The 19,190-nt window shown below is 44.4% G+C and overlaps 1 gene segment (V, D, J or C); it reads right to left on the bottom strand.

Moving 5' to 3' along the window:
- Window positions 1-6,040: 6,040 nt before the first annotated feature.
- LOC122547785 (Ig kappa chain V region Mem5-like) lies at window positions 6,041-13,909 on the bottom strand. The segment is given in 3 exon segments: window positions 6,041-6,909; window positions 13,286-13,615; window positions 13,800-13,909. Coding segments are annotated over 3 exon segments (708 nt in total).
- Between the last annotated feature and the right edge of the window lie 5,281 nt (window positions 13,910-19,190).

The following is a 19,190-nucleotide window of genomic DNA, read 5'->3' as shown; positions in this document are numbered from 1 at the left end:
AAAAACACACTCAGTGCAACCCTCACCCTGATGGCCACCTTTGTGTGTGGCTGCATCAAGCTGTGCGTGGATCCCCGGTACGCAAACACCAAGTGTCACTATGTACTGAGGTTCTACCTGTCCCCGGTGTTGCGAAGGATGGGCCTGGCCTCGCTGCCGCGGAACGCTCCGAGTAGTTGGACCGTTCCGTACCACCTGTCCTTCGTGGAGAAATTTATGAAGAAAAACACCTTTGACCACAAGTCCATCAGGAAGTGGTCAGCACGTAGTGTCCTTGAGACCCTTCGGGAAAAGGAGAGGGCGGATCTATCGAGCGGTTCCCTGAGCAGACTGTCAAAGCCATTTGGCAGAATGCCTCATCGCCAGAACTTTCCAACAAGCACCAAGACATGGCTTGGCTGGTGGTGAGAAGGGCTCTGCCTGTGAGATCCTTTATGCACGCCCGGACTCTCTGCCGCACCGCACGCTGCCCTCGAAGCAGCTGCGGGGGGGACGAGACTGTCACACACCTCCTTCTGGAATGTGCCTATGCAGAGGAAATCTGGAGAGGAATGCAGTGGTGTTTGTCAAGGTTCGTCCCGAGCAGCGCCGTGACGCGGGACTCCGTGCTCTACGGCCTGTTCCCCGGGACGCACACCGAGACGAACATCAACTGTGCCTGGAGGATCATCAATTCGGTGAAGAACGCTCTCTGGGTGGTCCGAAACCTGCTGATCTTTCAGCTGAAGGAGTTGACCCCGACTGAGTGCTGCAGACTGGCACATTCCAAGGTTCAGGACTACGTGTTGAGGGACGCGCTGAAGCTTGGGGCAGCTGCCGCCAAGGCGCGGTGGGGAAAGACCACCGTCTAACATCTGCCTGCCTAAGAACAGGGGACCCACGCAGTCATTTGGGCTCCGCTGGCACCTCAGCTCAATGTAATCGCACCAACCTGTGAATAGGAATGATTACCCTGTTTCGATACGCAAAGAAATGGAATGTTTACAGAATGATGACATGTCCAATTGTATAGATTAAATATATATGAATAAAGTATATTTTTGAAATAAAAAAAAATTATTGCCCATCTCCAGCTGCTCAGACCGAATTCTTTGCTGAGCCAGATCATGAGATTGTTAAGAATGAATCCCGTCACTGTGGGACTGGAGTCACAGACCGGGTGATGACTGAGTTCCCTTGCCCAAAGAACATTCATGAACATGACATGGAGTTTCATGGGTTTTATTTGTTCAGATCCAAGCGCCTTCCTTCCCAGATATTACATGGCTCACCACCGCCCTCTCCAAGACAATTAAGGAAGGGCCACCAAGAGCAGACACGGTCAGTGCCCGGCCCATCCCAGGAGAAATCAAAATAAATGATGAGCAACTCAAATGATCAAACTGGTGAGGCCTTAAAGACTGGAGCCTCGGCTAGAAATAGAGCCATGACATGGGTGACCCTGGTTTGTCAGACTGAAAGGTGGAGTGCCCTTCGGATTGACACTAGGATCAGGCACAAAATGAATTACACTCAAAGACCGAACACACGGCTATCAAAGCGGGTCACCAAACTGCAAAGAGCAGCAATTTATCTGGGAGACCTCAACAGGTATCAGTGGGTGTAAGAGCATTAGGTAGGCAAGTATCAGATGCAGTTGAATACACCAGAAATACAGTAACACATAAACGGAAGCTATTTGGATAGAACAGGACAATGAGATTAATTGAATTTTTCTACTGAGAGCAGGCACAAAGCTTTCTGGTTGTAATGACTCCGAGAATGATTAAGGATGAAGTGCAGCTCATTTTGTAAACAAATCGCTGCGGCTAGTAAGAAAGGATGTTTAGTGACATCGATCCTTAAAATTAGGAACCACTTCAGAAAAAGATATGGGAATGGCCAATGTGAATTTCGAAATTACTCTGGAAAGTGAGTAGATGGAGGGGAGAGCGACCATGGCAGCTGTACTGAAGAATGGCTAGGTCACTTTGAGAATATGGTACACAGTTATGTGCTTCTTTGAGGGGCAGTGCAGAATGGTACAGGGAGTGGGGATCTAGGTCACAAGGAAAAAGAAATAAGCACAGTAAATGTAGATTTACTGTTAATGTATGCAAATAGAAAGACAAAGTGACACATTCTCCAGTCACACACCAGGTACAGAAAGGAGAAAAATATTTTGATGCAGTTATTGGAGTTTAGTGAGTGATAATAAACTGAGTCCTCCATTCAAAAAGGTACAGAATTACTTATTAGAATTTAAACGTATCTGAAGCAAAAGAGGAAATTATAATCAAATAGTCATTTGAGAATACAGAACATGACTGAGAAAATGTCCATTTTGTGGAAGCTTTTTGCTTTGCGCTTATCAGGGCAATTTGCAAGAATACAAATTTAAGCAGAAAAGAACTATATATTTTGGATGAGAGGACAATGCTGTTTGGTTGGCCAATGGGCCCTAATTGGACGAGGTGTTGCCACAATGAATACAATAGTATAAATGATGTTTTCCTTTACAGTGGCATTTCTTGCAAATTCTCCTGATGTGCGCAAGACAAAAATCTTTGACAAAATGCCTCTTCTTTTCAGAAACACTCAAATTAGGATCAGTTGGGAGAGAAAGCAGGAACATGAAATCATGTTTTCCAAGAGGGAGGGAGGGGATGTGTGGGGAATCTCCCTTGGGCAGGGTTCTCCTGGCTGCCACCACATCAGGAAGGCTGGAGCTTGATGATCGAGCTGAATGGACAGGGCTCACTCTCACAGTCCTCAGGGCCATGGAGCCTCTTGTGATGGGAGCATCTGCTGGGTGTCAGGGCAGACAATGACATTGTAATGGGTTTGAAAACTCAGCAAGTCAACACTAGCTCCACAAACTCTTCCTCTTTGCCTGATCCCTTCAGGAGTGAGTGAAGCTGCATGGAATGGCTGAACACTTTGGTTTTTGAAGCAGACATGAACAATGGAACATTTTTCTCCAGCCGACACTCACCAGCTTGGTGCTGGAAAAGGTTCCTTTATACATTGAACTGAAAGCCTTGCTCCTGACCCAGCAGGAGTTGAGTGGAGTTTCGGGAGATAAAGAGAGGCTGACAAGGGAGTAAATGAGCAAGTGAATAAATGTGCTTCTCAAATTTCCCAGCAACACTGAGAGTACAGGGTTAAGACATGAAGGAGGAAGCATGAAGAGTCGAATAAATTTTTTACACAGACATGGTACGAGTGAGTACAGAGAACAGAACATTCAATTGGTTTAAATTTACAAATTTTAAGCTGAATTAGGATACAGATAAGAAAGAACTGATACATATACATGCAAAATCAGTAAGAAATATGTAACTATATTACTGACATGTGTAATTCATAATAGCGGAGTTAAGATTTAGAGAGCATAAAAAAGCCATCTTTTCAATTTGATGGTTGTTTTTTTTAAGAGGAGAGGTGTTATGATGTCAAAAGTGTGTGTGGTCCCTTTAGGAGAGTAGGGTGCTCAAATGAGTCTGTGACTAGCTGTCAGTGTCACAGAGAATACTGAGAATTGAAAGTACATAACAATTGGCGGTGAGGTTATTAACATTAGTTTGGGTTGGGCTGTTTTTGAAGTTAACCAGATTCGAATTTAAACAATTAATTTAAAATATGCCCAGGATACAAAATCCAATTGGATTTAAATCTCCATCATTCAATAAGATCATGGCTGATCTGTTTGTGTTTCCAATTCCACATTCCCATTGAGTCTAATCAGCCTCGACCCTTCTGTGTGACAAAAATCTGTTATCTCTACTTCAAAATATTCACTGCCACTGCCTCCACCACCTTCTGATACAGTTGTTGAACTTTCGAAACAGTGTACCCTGAAGGAAATATCCATTAGAAAACTGGGAGACGAGCAGAACCCAGAGTGTCCAGAAAGAAGCCGTTTTCAGATTGGCCGTATATGACGAGTGTGCCCCAAGTGTTCAGTGTTGGGCCCTCAACTGTTTCCAATTTCTCTCACTGTGGGGATTGAAGGCATGGGGATTACATTCACAGATGACACAAAGATGGAGAGAAAGTAGGTTGTCGAAGATGACAGGACAGGGGCCAGACCGATAGAGATATGTTCAATGACGAGATAGAAATCAGCAGATGGTGTATAATTTGGGAAAATGCAAAGTTGTTTGATTAGAAGAAACAAAATGTTGTGTATTATTGCAATGAGACTAACTGAAGAGTTAAAAACAAAAGTGTAGGTGTGATGTTTTAGTTATTCCTGGCTACTGGTGAAATTGCATCTCAAAAACTGTGCACAGTTTTGGTCTCCTTATTGAAGGAAGAATATAAATGCATTGGAGGTGGTTCAGAGGAGGTTTATTTTATTGACCCCTGGAATGTGTGGGCTGTGTGATGAAGAAAGATTGGAAAGGCTGACCTTGATCTCACTCGTGTTGAGAAGAGTAAGGGGTTTCCCTGTCCTACAGTATTCTTCAAACCCTTATCTGACCCCCTCATAGTCATACCCTCCTACCCCTTACTACACCATGGAATTGGACTGCCTGATCCTGAGGCTTATAACCTCTTTCTGGAACAAGGTCTCCAGGTATCTCCGCACCTCCCTGATGTGTCACCAATTAATTCAACTCAGCCTCCAATCCAAACACCCTGAGTGGGAGTTGATGTAGTTTTATACATTCACTACAGATGTGCTTACCCTAAATCACTTTAATTCAATAAAGAACTGCTGATTTCACTTACAAATGAAAGATAGCCATTCCTTTAATAAACCAGAAATTGTCTCCAGGGTTTGTATTAAAGTTTTATGCTCTCCATTTATTGACCTTCCCTGACTGAGGTTACCTGAAGCAGTAGAAGATGACAAGAGGATATAGATTGGTTGATCCTTCGCAAATGGAATTCATTCAGATAAATGTGTATCAGTGGACTGAGCTCTCCCTGACCATGTGAGTGAGGTGAGGGCAGAGTGACAGCCCTTGACATCAAGGCCACTTTGATGGTGTGTGGCATCAAGGAGCCTGAGCAATGCAGCAGCTTTTCACCTGCTGTTCCAGGGAAAGGATCAACATCTGGATCCCTCTGAGCAACTCCTGGGAATTCTGTCATCCCGAAGGGACAAGTCCTCCTCCTCAGTTCTGGATAACAGCAGCAAGTCAGCCACACACTGTCCGAAGTGTTTTGGGGAGCTGAACTGAACTCTTGTAGCCCTTGTGCCATGCTCTGCTGGAAGGTTGGGAACCATTTGGGTAGACAGACCAATCAATATTGTTGATTGTTAAACAGGAAGGTGAATATGTCCCGGTCATTAGCCCTTCCTGCCCCAATATGGAGCAGAACATGTTTGAAATGACCAAATGTGTAAAAACCCATTGCCAGTCCATCAACAAAGAGCCAATCTGCTCCAAACACTCCGTTAGTGATCTCTCTGTATTATGTTCAGATGCTTTCCCATTAAGTGCCCAGGGAGCCCACCCTTACACTCTTGGGTTTTGATAGCTCTTCTATCGCCGATGTACCCGCCTGAACCCCTCCAATTGGTCCTGTACTGGAGAAAGCTGATCCCAGTGCTTTCGATGGATGAATCAGTGTGTCTACGAGATATATTCCCCGTTCTCGACCTGCGCACATGTGGGCACAGGATTTTCCCCATTCATCATACACCATCGGGCACATGTATTTGAGGTGGGTACTATCCCTTTAGAGCACCAAGGGGGGGATCATTGAAGGAGAGAGATGCCATCTCCATTCTGGGTATGCACCTTCCCTGTCTACAATTGGAGTTCAGCTTCCTCTCAGCATCGTTTCCCTGTATTTTGGAAATTGAACACACCTTCCCTCTTTTCCCCGTTTATTGGGGAAGGTTTCCTTGGGGCCCTGCATTTCTGCTGTAAGAGCCCCTTCTGGCCACAATTGTAGCAGTGCCCTCCTGTTCCGGGGACCCCATCTATTTGCTCCCCTCGTGTTCCATGCCTTGATGGAGCAACTTTTCACTTCATACACCCTTTCCCTAAGGCTTCAGCTCTGACCACTTTCAAAACAGACACGAGACAGAGACTGAATCTTCTTCATCTTTATTCCCTTTTCCAGATTGACATTGACAGAAAACAGACTTCAATTAACAGCCCAGACAGAGGAAGCTGCACAAATTCACAGCCACAATGGAGCTTGAGGAAAACACTTGTGGAGATTTTCTCAATAACATGAGAATCCTGTCCCTTTAAACAGTGACAAAACCTTAAATTGGAACTGGCGGCTGAGCAGGAAGAAGATCTGGTTTACTGAAGCAGAGGCTTTGGAGGTTCACATTGTTTTGTACAGCTGACAGTCTTCAGCATCTTTGAGAGGTTTTACTTGGCATCACCGGTTAACACTGTTGTCATCAAATGCCACCAGTTCAGGGACAGAATGGGGTTAGATACAGAGTAAAGCTCTCCCCCTGCACTGTCCCAATTATCTGCCTTAACCCTTGAACCTCAGAAGTGTCTTTGAGCCAGTCCTGAGAAGGAAGAGAGTTGAAATTTAGTGCTGACAATGACCTTTGTCCTGCCAGCTCAGCCCTGTTCTATTTAAAGTTGTGTCTCCTTTGTGGACTGTCTCGAACCCTCTACACACATTCTGATCTCCTGATGCTCTTGCTGAGGGGAGAGGGGAGGGTCACGTGGGTGAGGGCACAGGAGAAGCGAGCATTGGACTCCCAGTCAGACCCAGAGAGGGTCAGCAGGCTGCTGACACTGTAGGTGCTGTCTGAAGCTCGCAGGTAGTTGCTGGTCTGGACCCCGTCCAAAATGACTGCACCATCCTTCTTCCACTGCACCTCCAGCTCATCGGGATAGAAGTGATTGGCAAGGCACACCAGGGTGGCAGTGCCCTTGGCATTGACCTGCTCTGGGGAGGGGGGCAGCAGGGTCAGCTTGGGCTGAGAGTTCTCACGGCCTGAAAGACAAGAGAAACAATTTTAATCCCTGCCATTCAAAGGGATTTCAACTCTCAGAACGTTCATTGGCAAAACAATCCATTTGAACATTTGCAAACAATACTTACAAACCTGCGAAAAGAATGGACATTTATTAAACTTTCTCTTTGATGTTGGGCATCGAAGTCCCCCACCCAGAGTACAATCTGTGCCATCAATGCCCTCAGTGTTTCCTCCAAGTGTTCAACGTGGAGGAGATGTTGATGTATCAGCCAAGAGAGGGCAGTGTGTTTTAATAAGCAGGTGGTTCCATACAATCATACAGTACAGAAGAGGCCATTCACCCCATTAAGTCTTTACAACTAAGATATTGGAAATCTACTCTCCACCCATTTTCCAGAACTGGGCCCATAACATTGAATATTATCCAAGTACTGCTCAAGTTTGTGAGGTTTGCTGCCTCAACTACCCTCCCAAGGCAATGTATCCAAGACCCCCACCCTCTGGGGGAAGAAACATTTCTTCACATCCCCTCTAAACCTTGCACATTGAATGTGTGCCATCCTGTTATTGTCCCTCTGTCTGAGGGGAACAGTTACTATCTTCCTACCCTGTGCACTTCCCCCATACCCTGCACCTCTCTGTCAGATCCTCCCCCTCAACCTTCTCTGCTCCAAAGTAAACAATCCAAGTGTATCCAGCCTCTCACCACATTGTCTCAGATGCTCCATGCCAGGCAACGTCCTGGTCAATCTCCTCTGCGCCCCCTTCCAGTGTAATCACATCCTTCCTACAGTGTGGTGACTGTAACTGCACATAGTCCTCCGGCTGAGGCCTAACCAAAGTTCTGCATCACTCAAACATATCCTTCCTGCTCTTATAATCTTCACCTGAAATTACAAAGACAGCTATCCAATATGCCTTCATAACTGCTCTAATAACCTGCCCTGGCACTTTCAGGTATCAGTAGACAATCACTCCATGATTATGTTCTCACACAGATTCCCAGTGTCCTGCCATTCATTGAGTACTCCATTGTCTTGTTAATTCCTCCAAAGTGCGATGTCTCACATTTATCAGATTTAAATTCCAGCTGCCTCTGATTTGCCCATCTGATCAATCCTGAATCCTAAGACCATCTTCCTCACTTTCAACCATCCAGCCAATCTTCATGTTGTCCACAAACTCAGTATCATCCCCTCCTGCATTCTCATTGACATTGTTTGTATATATTATAATCAGTGAGGGTCCCAGCACTTATCACTGTGACATGTGGCCCATGTCAGTCGCCCATGTGGGACCTTGTCAAAGACTTTGCTGAAATACAAACATACTACACACCCTCATCTACACACCCAGTGACCTCGACAAAATTCCACCAGATTTGTTGGCCCTGGTCTCCCTCTGACAAAGCCACACTGACTATCCCTGAAATGGAGATTCATTCTGTTTTCAAAACTTCCTCCAATTGTATCCCTACCACTGATGTGAGACAGACAGGTTTTCCTTGCCCATGCTTGACCTGATGCTATAAGACTTCACGGGGTCCAGAGTCAATGTTGAGCACTCCCAGGGTCACTCCTGAAATACCATGAGAGCAGGAAGTGTGGTCAGTGACAGCAGTTGGAGATCCAGGTTTCGGAGCTTGAGCAGCAGCTGCTGTCAGTGCCGAATGTCCGTGAGGCTGAGAGCTCCGTGGAGAGCACGTTTCTAGATGTGGTCACTCTGCAGCATCAGAGTATGCAGGGAGAGAGGGAATGGGGGAGCAGCAGACAGTTCAAAAGAACCAGGCAGCTAATACAGGAATCCTCTGAATGTATCCCACTCTCCAACCAGTTTGGAATCCTGATGAGAATGATGGTGTGCAGCCGGAGCCAAGTCCATGGCACCATGGGGGACTCAGCTGTGCAGGGGGGCACAAGGAAGACTGGAAGAGCGATAGTGAGAGGAGATTTGATAGTGAGGGCAATCGATAGATGTTTCTGCAGCTGCAGATGGGAATCCAGGATGGTGTGTTGTCTCCCTGGTGCCAGGGTCAAGGATGTCACTGAGCAGCTGCAGAGCACACTGAGGGGAGAGGGGGAACAGGCAGCAATCGTGGTCCACATCGGTCCCAGTGACAGAGGGAGGAAAGGGATATGGTCCTGCAGTCAGAATTTAGGGAGCTCAGGAGGGAATTAGCAGCAGGAGCACAAAAGTAGGAATCTCTGGATTACTCCCAGTGCCCCATACAAGTGAGAATAGGAACCGAAGGATAACACAGGTGAATGTGGAGCCGGAAAGACCGTCCAGGAGGGAGGGCCTTAAATTCTATGGAGTTGGAGTTGACTCCAGAAGAGGTCTGGGACAGACTGGAGGGCTTGCTCCTGAACAGAATTGGGACTGAGTTTTTTGTAGGTGATTTGCTGGTGCTTTTGGAGAGACTTTAAACTAACTTTGCAGGGTTGTGGGGACCAGGAGATAATATCACAGAGGAGCTCCAAGGCCTACAGAATCCTGGGAAGATAGATAACACCAGAATAAGGAATAGTAACTGAGCAGGCAGAGTGAGGGAATGAGCAATAAATTCTAATTCTGGGAGACTGTGCATATATGAGCCTACACCAAGTATAGGGAATCAGACTAGGGAGTTACATACAAAGAGTGCCAAGTGGAAACCTGATGTTGTTGCTCGAACAGAGGCCGGACTAAAAGAAGGGCAGGACTGTGTCTTCAATATTCCTGGATACAAGGTGTTCAGGAAAGAGAGAACAGGAGGAAAAGGATGGGGACTGGTGGGAATAGTTAAGGAGATCAGTGCAGAGCTGGAGAAAGAGGATGTCCCAGAAGGGTGAAGGACAGAATCGATTTGGCTCAAGATAAAGAACAAAAAAGGTGCAATCAGATTGTTCAGTGCAGTCTGTAGCTCACCGACTAGTGGGCAGGACGTCAAGGGACAAATCTGCAAGAAATTTACGATGAGTTGCAAATATTATAGAGTCATTACAATGGAGACATGTAATTATACAAAGTTCAACTGGATTAGTAGCATTGTGAAGGGCAGAGAGGGGCCAGAGTTGTGAGAGTGTGTTCAGATGAATTTTCTCCAGCCGTCTGTTTCCAGTCCAATGAGAAAGACGGCTCTGCTAGACCTGGATCTTGGGAATGAGGAGGACCAAGTAGATCAAGTGTCAGTGAGAGGACATTTAGGGAAGAGTAATCATTGAATCACAAGGTTTAGAGTGACCGTGGAAAAGTACAAAGGGAAATCCAGAGTAACATCATGATCGTAGATCATATCGCATGGATCACCTCCAAATGTCTCACACTTTGCAATTTTCACATTTTTTTAAAAAAGCAACAGGAGATTGGTGAGTTACTTCCCTCAGTATTTTCTGTTGAGTAAGACATGGAAGCTAAGGGAATTCAGGAAATAAACAGGGATGTCTTGAAAAGAGTCTGCATTGCAGAAGAGGAGGTGCAGGAATGTAAATAAATCCATTGGACCTTATCAGATCTATCCAAGACTTCTGTGTGAAGCTACGGAGCAGACTGCAGCACCCCTTGCAGAGATATTTGTGCCACTTTTAGGTACGGTGAGATATGGGAAGGCTGGAGATTGGCTAATGTTGTGTCATTATTTCAGATTGGCTGCAAGGAAAATCCAGAGAACTATAGACCAGTGTGTGTGACATCAGTGATGGGTAAGTTATTGGAGAGGACTCTGAGAGACAAGATCTACATGGATTTGTAAAGCCAGGGATTGATCAATGATATTCAACATGGATTTGTGCAGGGGAAATTGTGTCTCACAAATTTAACTGAGTTTTTTAAAGAGGTGACCAAGAAGATAAATGAAGGCAGAGCAGTTGTCTGCATGGATTTTAGCAAGGCCTTTGACAAGGCTTGAAGTGGTTGTTTGGATAATAAGGTTAGATCACATTGAATCGAGTGATAGCTACAGCTTGTCAGTTTGATATAAAATTGGCTTTACAGTAGGGCCAGAGTGGGTTGGTAGAAGTGGTGTTGTTCAGACTGGAAGCAAGTGACCAGCGGTATGCCGCCAGGATCAGTTCTGGCTTCACCGTTATTCATCATATACATCAGCCATTTGGATGAGAATCCAGGAGGCATGGTGAAACAACTACAAAGAAGCTGGTATGCCATCACCAAGTCACCCTTTATTTACAGAGTACACTGGCTGCAGCCAGCCAGCTTGGAGTCAGTCTCTGAACTCAGGAGACTCTCTGAATTCCCTGTTATATCAGTCAGCCAGGGTTCCCTGATTGGCCCAGGTTAACAACCCCAATCAAGGATCTCATAGTCAATAAGATCTACTTGGGTCCAATCATTGTACATGGTTAGTAAGTTTGCTGATGAATTCAAGATTGGTGGCACAATGAACAATGAATGGTACAATGTGATCTCGATTAACTGGGCCAGTGGGCTGAGGAATGTCAGGTGGATATTAAATCAGACAAATGTGAGGAGTTGCATTTTTTTTAAGACAAACCAGGGCAGGACTTACACAGTTAATGGGAAGGCTCTGTGGAGTGCTGCCAAAGATGGAGAACTAGGGGTGCAGGTATACAATTCCTTGAAAGTGGCACCACAGGTAGAGACAGGGTGGGAAAATAAGTATTTGGCACACTTGCCTTCTTGGCAAGAGCATTAAGTACAGGAATCAGAATGTCATTACGGCTGTACGAGACATTGGTAAGGCCACACTTGGAGTACTGCATATAATTCTAGTTGCCCTACTAAAGGAAGGGTGTTATTAAACTGGAAAGGCTGTTAAAAATATACAAGCATGTTCTTGAGAATGGAAGATTTGAGTTATGAGGAAGATTGATTAGACTGGCACTATTTTCCCCTGGAGTTAAGGAAGCTGAGGGGTGACCATTTTGAGATTTATAAAATCATGAGGAGCATGGATGAGGTAAATAGCCAAGGTCTGTTCCCCAGGGTAGGGTAGTCTGAAACTGAAGAGCATCGGTTTAACATGAGAGAGGAAAGATTCAGAAGAGAACTGAGGAGCAACTTATTCACACAGGTGGTGGTGAATATATGCCAGAGGAAGTGGTAAAAGTGAGTACAATTGTAACAGTTAAAAGTCCATTGGATAGGTAAATGGATAGGAAAGGTTTACAGGGATATGGGCCAAACCCAGACAAATGGGATGAGTGGGCAAAGATAAGGTGAATAATTCAGGAAGGATGTGGATATTTTACAAGGAGAAAGCTGACAGGAGACTTGACTGAGAAATTCAAAATCCAGAGGGATGTGGACAGAGTAAGTAGAGAGAAAATGTTCCTAATCAGGAAAGGATTGAGTGGGAGAAGCCACAGATTGGAGGCAATTGGTCCAAGAAGTAAAAGTGAGATGGGGAACAACTTTTTCAGCCAGTGAGTGGTTAAGGTGTGGAATGCACTGCCTGAGAGTGTGGTGGAGGCAGCTTCAATTGAAACATTCCGAAGGGAATGAGACCATTATTTGAAAAGGAACCATGTGCAGGGTGACAGGGAGAAGGCAGGAGAAAGACACTCAGTGAGGGGACCTAATTGAGGTATACAAGATAATGAGAGGCATAGATAGAGTTGATAGCCAGAGACTATTTCCCAGAGCAGAAATGACTAACACGAGGGGTCATAGTTTTAAGCTGGTTGGAGGAAAGTATAGAGGAGATGTCAGAGGCGGGTTCTTACAAAGAGAGTTGTGGAGAGCATGGCAACAGTTGTGGAAGGAAGGTCATTGGGGACATTTAAGAGACTACTGGACATGCATATGGTCACAGAAATTTGAGAGTGCATACATGAGGATCAGTGGTCGGCACAACATCGTGGGCTGAAGGGCCTGTTCTGTGCTGTACTGTTCTATGTTCTATGTTCTATGAATTGCCCATTCGGAGAGCCAGTACAGACAGGATGGGTGGCCTCCTTATGCACTGTAACAATTCTGTGATTGTGTGATTGAGCAGAGTTAAAGCTGGGGGAGGTGGGAGCTCGGTGTCTCACTGTGCTGCTGCTGCTGCTGCTGCTACTGCTGCTGAGGTCAGTGAGATCAGAGACTGGGACAGGGAGCCAGAGCTCACATCAAACTCTGCCCGTGTCTGTCACACTGAGACTGGCAGGAGGCTACTCACTGATTTCACTCCATGCTGCAGGAATGGGACCACAGGCTGTAAATGGACAGAGCTCCTCCACACGGTGAGTAAAACTTACTGACTTATATCTTACTGCTTAAAGGGGGCAATGGAACTCAAGAAATACAGCTGGATACCCTGTTAGACACAGTGCTTCTCAATAAACCATTTCATTCACTGCAGCTCCCCACCAACACCTTCAACAATTCAGCATTTGTGTTTTAGAAAGTTTCAGTATTGAAAAGGTTAATAACGGAGGATTGAGGTTTACTTACTCAGTCTGAGCTTGGTTCCTTTACCGAACATAAGAGGGTAGCTGTCATACTGCTGACAGTAATAGTCAGCAACATCCTCATTCTGAACGTTACTGATTTTCAGGGTGAAACTGGTCCCTGACCCACTGCCGGTGAATCGATTGGAGACTCCTGTGAATCGATCTGTTGCGTCATAGATCAGGAGAGAGGGTTTCTGACCTTCTCGCTGCTGGTACCATGCAATGTTATCGTAAATGTCTTGACTGGCTGTGCAGGTGATGGTTGCAGTGTGGCCCAGTCCCACTGACAGCACCGGGGGAGACTGGCTCATGATGATGTCCCCACTGATACCTGAGGGGTCAGAGAAACACAGTAAAGTCAGAACTGTCACAGAAAGAGCCTGTCAAATGAGAGATTGTTGGAGACACTGAGCTTTCCTCTGGTTTCAGCATTTTCCCTTCAATCACAAGTCAGTGGAATTGGAGTGAAATGGAGAGCAGCTAAAGATTCAAGGTGGAAGGAGAGCGATTTGTACCTGCGACACAGAATGCCAGGGGCCAGATCAGCTGGATGTGTGAAATCATGGTGTGTGCTCCTGTCCCTGTGTCTAGTTCCTGATAAACTCTCCCTTCATTTGGCTCTGCTTTATAAAGCTGCAGCCTGTGAGAGTCTGACTGGGTGTTCCTCAGTATGTAAATGGCATCAGGCAGAGAGAGCCACATCAGCACCTCACACTTCCTCTTCCCTCTCGCTCCCATTTCACATCTTGCAGTCTCTCTCTCTGTTTCCATTTATATCTATGCCTGTCGTACACTGACTCACTGCTTCATTTTTTTCTCCATTTCCCTCTCTGTCCTCTCCCAATTACTTCTTCTCTCTCTCTCTGTCTCTTTGTCTCCATGTCTGGATGTCACTCTCTCTACCTCCTACTCCCTCAGTGTTGGTTGGTCACTGTCTCTCTCTCTCTCTCTTTCTGAACATCTTTTTCTCTCCTACTCCCTTTACTTGATCTGTTTGCTCACTCCTTTTTCCCTTTACTCTCAGATTATCACTGTCTCAATCTCTCTTTGTCTGCCTCCCTCTCTCCATCTCTCTATAGTTCTTGAACAGATCTCTATAGCATTGTGACACTGAGTCCTGGGACAGCAGTTAAATGCCTCCTCCTCTCTCTAACTCAAACTCACAACATGCACCTCACTCACTGTCTCTCTGTCTCAGACCATCATTGACCCGAACAGCACTGATTGAGGCCATTTGGCCCATTTTGTCTGTGCTGTTCAACAAAGATCTGATGACAGTAATCCCATTCTCAAGCTCTTGGTCCATTACCCTGGAGGCTACAGCAGCACAAGTGAATATCTAAACACTGCTTCAATGTTCTGAGAGTTTGTGACTCAACCAACTTTTCAGACAGTGAGTTCCAGACTCCTATATTCTCTGGATGAAAATATTTCTCCTCAACTCTCTTGTCAGCCTCTACCTTGATTGGGCCTGGACTCACTCAAGTTCAGAAGGATAAGAGGGGATCTGGTTGAAACATATAAAATTCTAACAGGGCTGGACAGGGAGGATGTTTCCCCTGGTTGTGTAGTCTGGAACCAGGGGACACAGTCTCAGGGGGATACAGGATAGACCATTTCAGACTGAAATGAGGAAACATTTGTTCACTCAGATGATGGTCGATCTGTGGAATTCTCTCCCACTGAAGGCTGTGGAGGACAACATGATGAATATATACAAAAAAAAACATTTTTACATTTTGCAAGATCAAGGAGGTTGGGGAGAAAGCAGAAATATGGCATTGAGAGATAGGATCAGCCATGATCATATTTAATGATAGACGCGACTCAAAGGGCTGAATGGCCTACTCCTGCTCTGGGTTTCTATGTTTCTATGTCGATGTTACCTTCAATCTCTGCACCTGGTGATTAACCACGTTATTCATGGAAAATGTGCTTTCCTCCCCACTCTAACTCTGCCCTCATAACCTACACCCCTCTACCAGGTACACACTCAACCTTCATGGCTCCAATGAAAACAACCCCAGCCTTTCCAATCTTTCCTCATTGCTCAGACTCTCCAGGCCAGGCAGCATCCCCTCTGCACCCTCTCGAATACAATCACATCCTTCCCATAATGTCATAGTTTTGATCTTTTCATGATGGGATCATTTAGCACTGTCTACCACTTGCTGCTTCCATTGTTTGGCATGCAAGAAATCCTCACGTCACCAGAGTAAGACCTCATTTCTAAATATTCAGTGCTTCTTTATGAATGCCTCTAGCACTCTTCATCAGACCAGAGTTGATTGCCCTGTGGTTAATGGTAATTGTAGAGTAGGGATATTCCAGATGATTGATTCACAGTTCTTGTTAAATACAATTCTGTTGCTACTGATGACACCAGTCCCTCCTGGATGATATTTTAAATTGCTGGAAGTGTTTGAAATCGAGCACAATGGTAACATGCTAGAGGGTGTCCACAATGTGGAGGCAAGACATCATCTCACAACCACTGTGCGCTCCTTCTGATACCATTGTGGAAAAAAATGTGATCAATAGACAGGCGAAGACAAGTCAAACATGCTTTGGTTGGTTCACTTGCGAACTGCAGAAGGTCCAGTCTGGCAGCTGTATCCTTTAGTCAGCTCAAATCACTAGTCGTGCTTCTTAAGCAACAGTTGGTTTTGGACATTGAAATCTCCCACACAATGCTCATTCTCACTTGTGCCATTCAGTGCTGCCTTCAGGTGGTGGTCAGCATGAAGGACTACTGATTCATCAGCCAAAGGGAGGCATTAGGTGGTCAACAACAGGTTTCCTTGCCCTTCACTCCAGACTGTATACGGATGTGCCAACATTCTGCTGGGTCTGTCCTTCCTTTGGAAGAAAACATACCTCTGATAGCTAAGTATGATATGTGTAGATCTGTCTGTAAGAATGACGGTTTCTCATGGTGATGTCTGGGACGTTTGTCTGCAAATTATGATTCTGACGGGAAGGTACAGTCAGACTATTGCTTGACAAGTCTGTGAGACAGCACTAAAAATATTGATGTAAGCACTCCAGATACTAGTGCAAGGTCGACAGAGTTGTGTTTGTTATTGTCATTTTTAGTGTCTTGATCTGTTCTGTCTGGTTTCATTCCTTTTCTTAGACTCATAGCGGTTTGCTACAACTGAGTGACTTGCTCAGCCACTTCAGAGGGCATTTCAGAGTCACCCACATTGCTCAGTGGTGAGTCACTTGTAAGCCAGATTTCCATCAGGATGGCAGATTTCCCTCCCTAAAGGAGATTTGTGAACCAGACGTTTTAAAAAATGATGACTGTTAACAATGATTTTGTTGTTGCCATTGCATTAGCATTTAAATTGAGATTATCAATTTAACCACCTGCCATGGAAGGATTCAATCCCATGTCCCTGGAGGATTAACCTGGGGGGGGTCTCAAATACTACTTGTGCCTCTGCCTCCCCTTGTTAATGGTTCCTATGTGGATTATGGAAATTGCATCTTCCCCCTCCTCTACCTTGCTCTCTCCAGCTGCAAGAAGCCTGTCATAACCTTAGCTATAAATACGGTAAACAACCTAATCCCTGTACATTTCCCCATCTGCATTTCATCCCATGCTGGCCACTGTACTTATAGTCATTTTCCTCATCCACTCTGCAGACTTTATCCTCATCCAACAGGCAACATGAATCCTGTACCTTTTAGATAAAAGCAAAGGCTGTGGCACAGAAGTATGGACATTACCAATGCACCGTAAGACCCCTGATTCAAGATATATGACTGCCTTGTTCATGTTTGGTGGATCACACCATTAAACTTACTCATGCATTTATTTAAGCCTAAGAAAAAAAAAATAAGAAGAAACACGTTATGGATATTAATTGAGCATATAGAGTCATAGAGTCATACAGCATGGAAACAGACCCTTCGGTCCAACCCGTCCATGCCAACCAGATATCTCAACCCAATCTAGTCCCACCTGCCTGCCGGCCCATATCCCTCCAAATCCTTCCTCTTCATATAACCATCCAGATGCCTTTTAAATGTTGCAATTATACTAGCCTCCACCACTTCCTCTGGCGACTCATTCCAGACGCATACCACCCACTTTGAAAATAAAAAGCATCTTTCATACTCAGTGTGGGATCAGAGGGGTAAGGTCAAGGAAGTCAATAAACTCCTTCCACAAAAGGAAATATGTTTTGATTTCAATCTCATCAACTGGCTTGGAATCTATTAAAATGTTGGACTCCAGTTCAGCAGCTCCATGTTAAAGTTTCTTGATTAATTAACTTATTGTACATGGAATTATACACAATTGTGATGCTCTCTGTAAACTCAAATATGCTGCCGTTATAAAATACCAACCTTCATTGCCACCCTCTAAACAACCCTTTTTTATTTATTTAATTGAATTAAAATTTAATTTAAAATTTAGGGCTCCTTTTTAAGCTGGAATGATTCCTATGTTTACTCGTTCTTTTCTTATTCAATTCTCATTTATAAATTTTAAGTTTTAGAATCATAGAATCCCTACAGTGTGGAAACAGGCCAGTCGGCCCAACAAGTCCACACCAACCCTCCGAAGAGCATCCCACCCAGACCCATTCCCCCACTCTATTATTCTACATTTACCGCTGACTGATGGAACTAACCTACACATTCCTGAACACTATGGGTGATTTAGATTTCCAATTCTCCTAACCTGGACTTTGGATTGTGGAAGGAATCCAGAGCACCCAGAGGAAACCAATGCAGACACAGGAAGAATGTGCAAACTCCACACAGACAGTCACTTGAGGCTGGAATTGAAGCTGGGTCCCTGGTGCTGTGAGGTAATTTAATGTAAAATTGTATCCTGTGTTCAGTTCATTTTAATTTATCCCCTTTCATGTGATTGAGTAATATGACCACTTCAGCTCTTTATGTTGTTATAAACTATTAGCTATTTGTCCTTGGCCTCTAGCACTGCTCTGACTTTACTCTTTCTGATTTAGCATTGTTTGCAGTGACTTCCTGTGATGGATCCGTGGTAGACTTTTAAAAAATTGTGGTCCTCAATTGACTATTTTTATAAATTCCATTGACATCAGTAATTGCAGCCTGAAAATGTCTTTTTTGGGAACATTGTGACTTGCTCGAATATTGTGCCATATTCTTTTTGACAGTATAACCTGTAGTATTGTATCATTTAAATTGCAGGAATAATTGCCTTGATACAGACGTTTGTGGTCTCGTGTTGTTTCTTCCCCAGAAAAGCAATTTGAAAGGGAAAAGAATTGTTTCAGTATTTTTGACCTTCTGTCATTATAAACAAATTGAAGTGCACTCATGTTCCTTGTCTGAGGTGACTCTGGTCTCTTGGAGCTGTATTTGTAACTTACAATTGCAGCTGCTCATATATGGTTGCAGATATTCATGCTCTTCCAGATAATTCAAGTTAAATTGACTCTACAACATTGTTTAAAAAAAAATCAAACCTGGTCAATGTGAATATCGTCCTGATTAATCAGTGAAATTGAGCACTTCCTGCTAGAGAAGTGTAATGGAGGTTAATACAGTACTTCTTGAAGAATTAATTATTGATCTTCAAAATTAACTTTTCATTGAAAAGTTACATGAGCTATGACCAAAATGGGATATTCTTAAAAGGAAAATAAAAAAAGAATAATAATGAATCCAAGTAAAGGTACAAAAGATCAAAAGGGATCCTATTTAACAAGAAACTGAAACATCCAGGGACATGAGTGCTACTTGGAAGTTGGCAAATTTCTTTATGTTGCAGCTGGTTCATTTGTAGATGGAAGTGCTGTACATTTAAATTACTCTGGGAACTGGACTTGATCTAGTAACTAAGGAAATTTTTCGAGATTAAAAAATAGTTAGGAGAAAGGAGATTTTATCCTGGTTTGTTA

Source organism: Chiloscyllium plagiosum, unplaced genomic scaffold (genome assembly GCF_037043375.1).
Source record: "Chiloscyllium plagiosum isolate Xiang-an unplaced genomic scaffold, Cpla_swu_hap1 HiC_scaffold_9, whole genome shotgun sequence".
Classification (NCBI taxonomy): domain Eukaryota; kingdom Metazoa; phylum Chordata; class Chondrichthyes; order Orectolobiformes; family Hemiscylliidae; genus Chiloscyllium; species Chiloscyllium plagiosum.
Note: the sequence above shows the minus strand (reverse complement) of the source record. Positions and strands in the feature narration are given on the sequence as shown.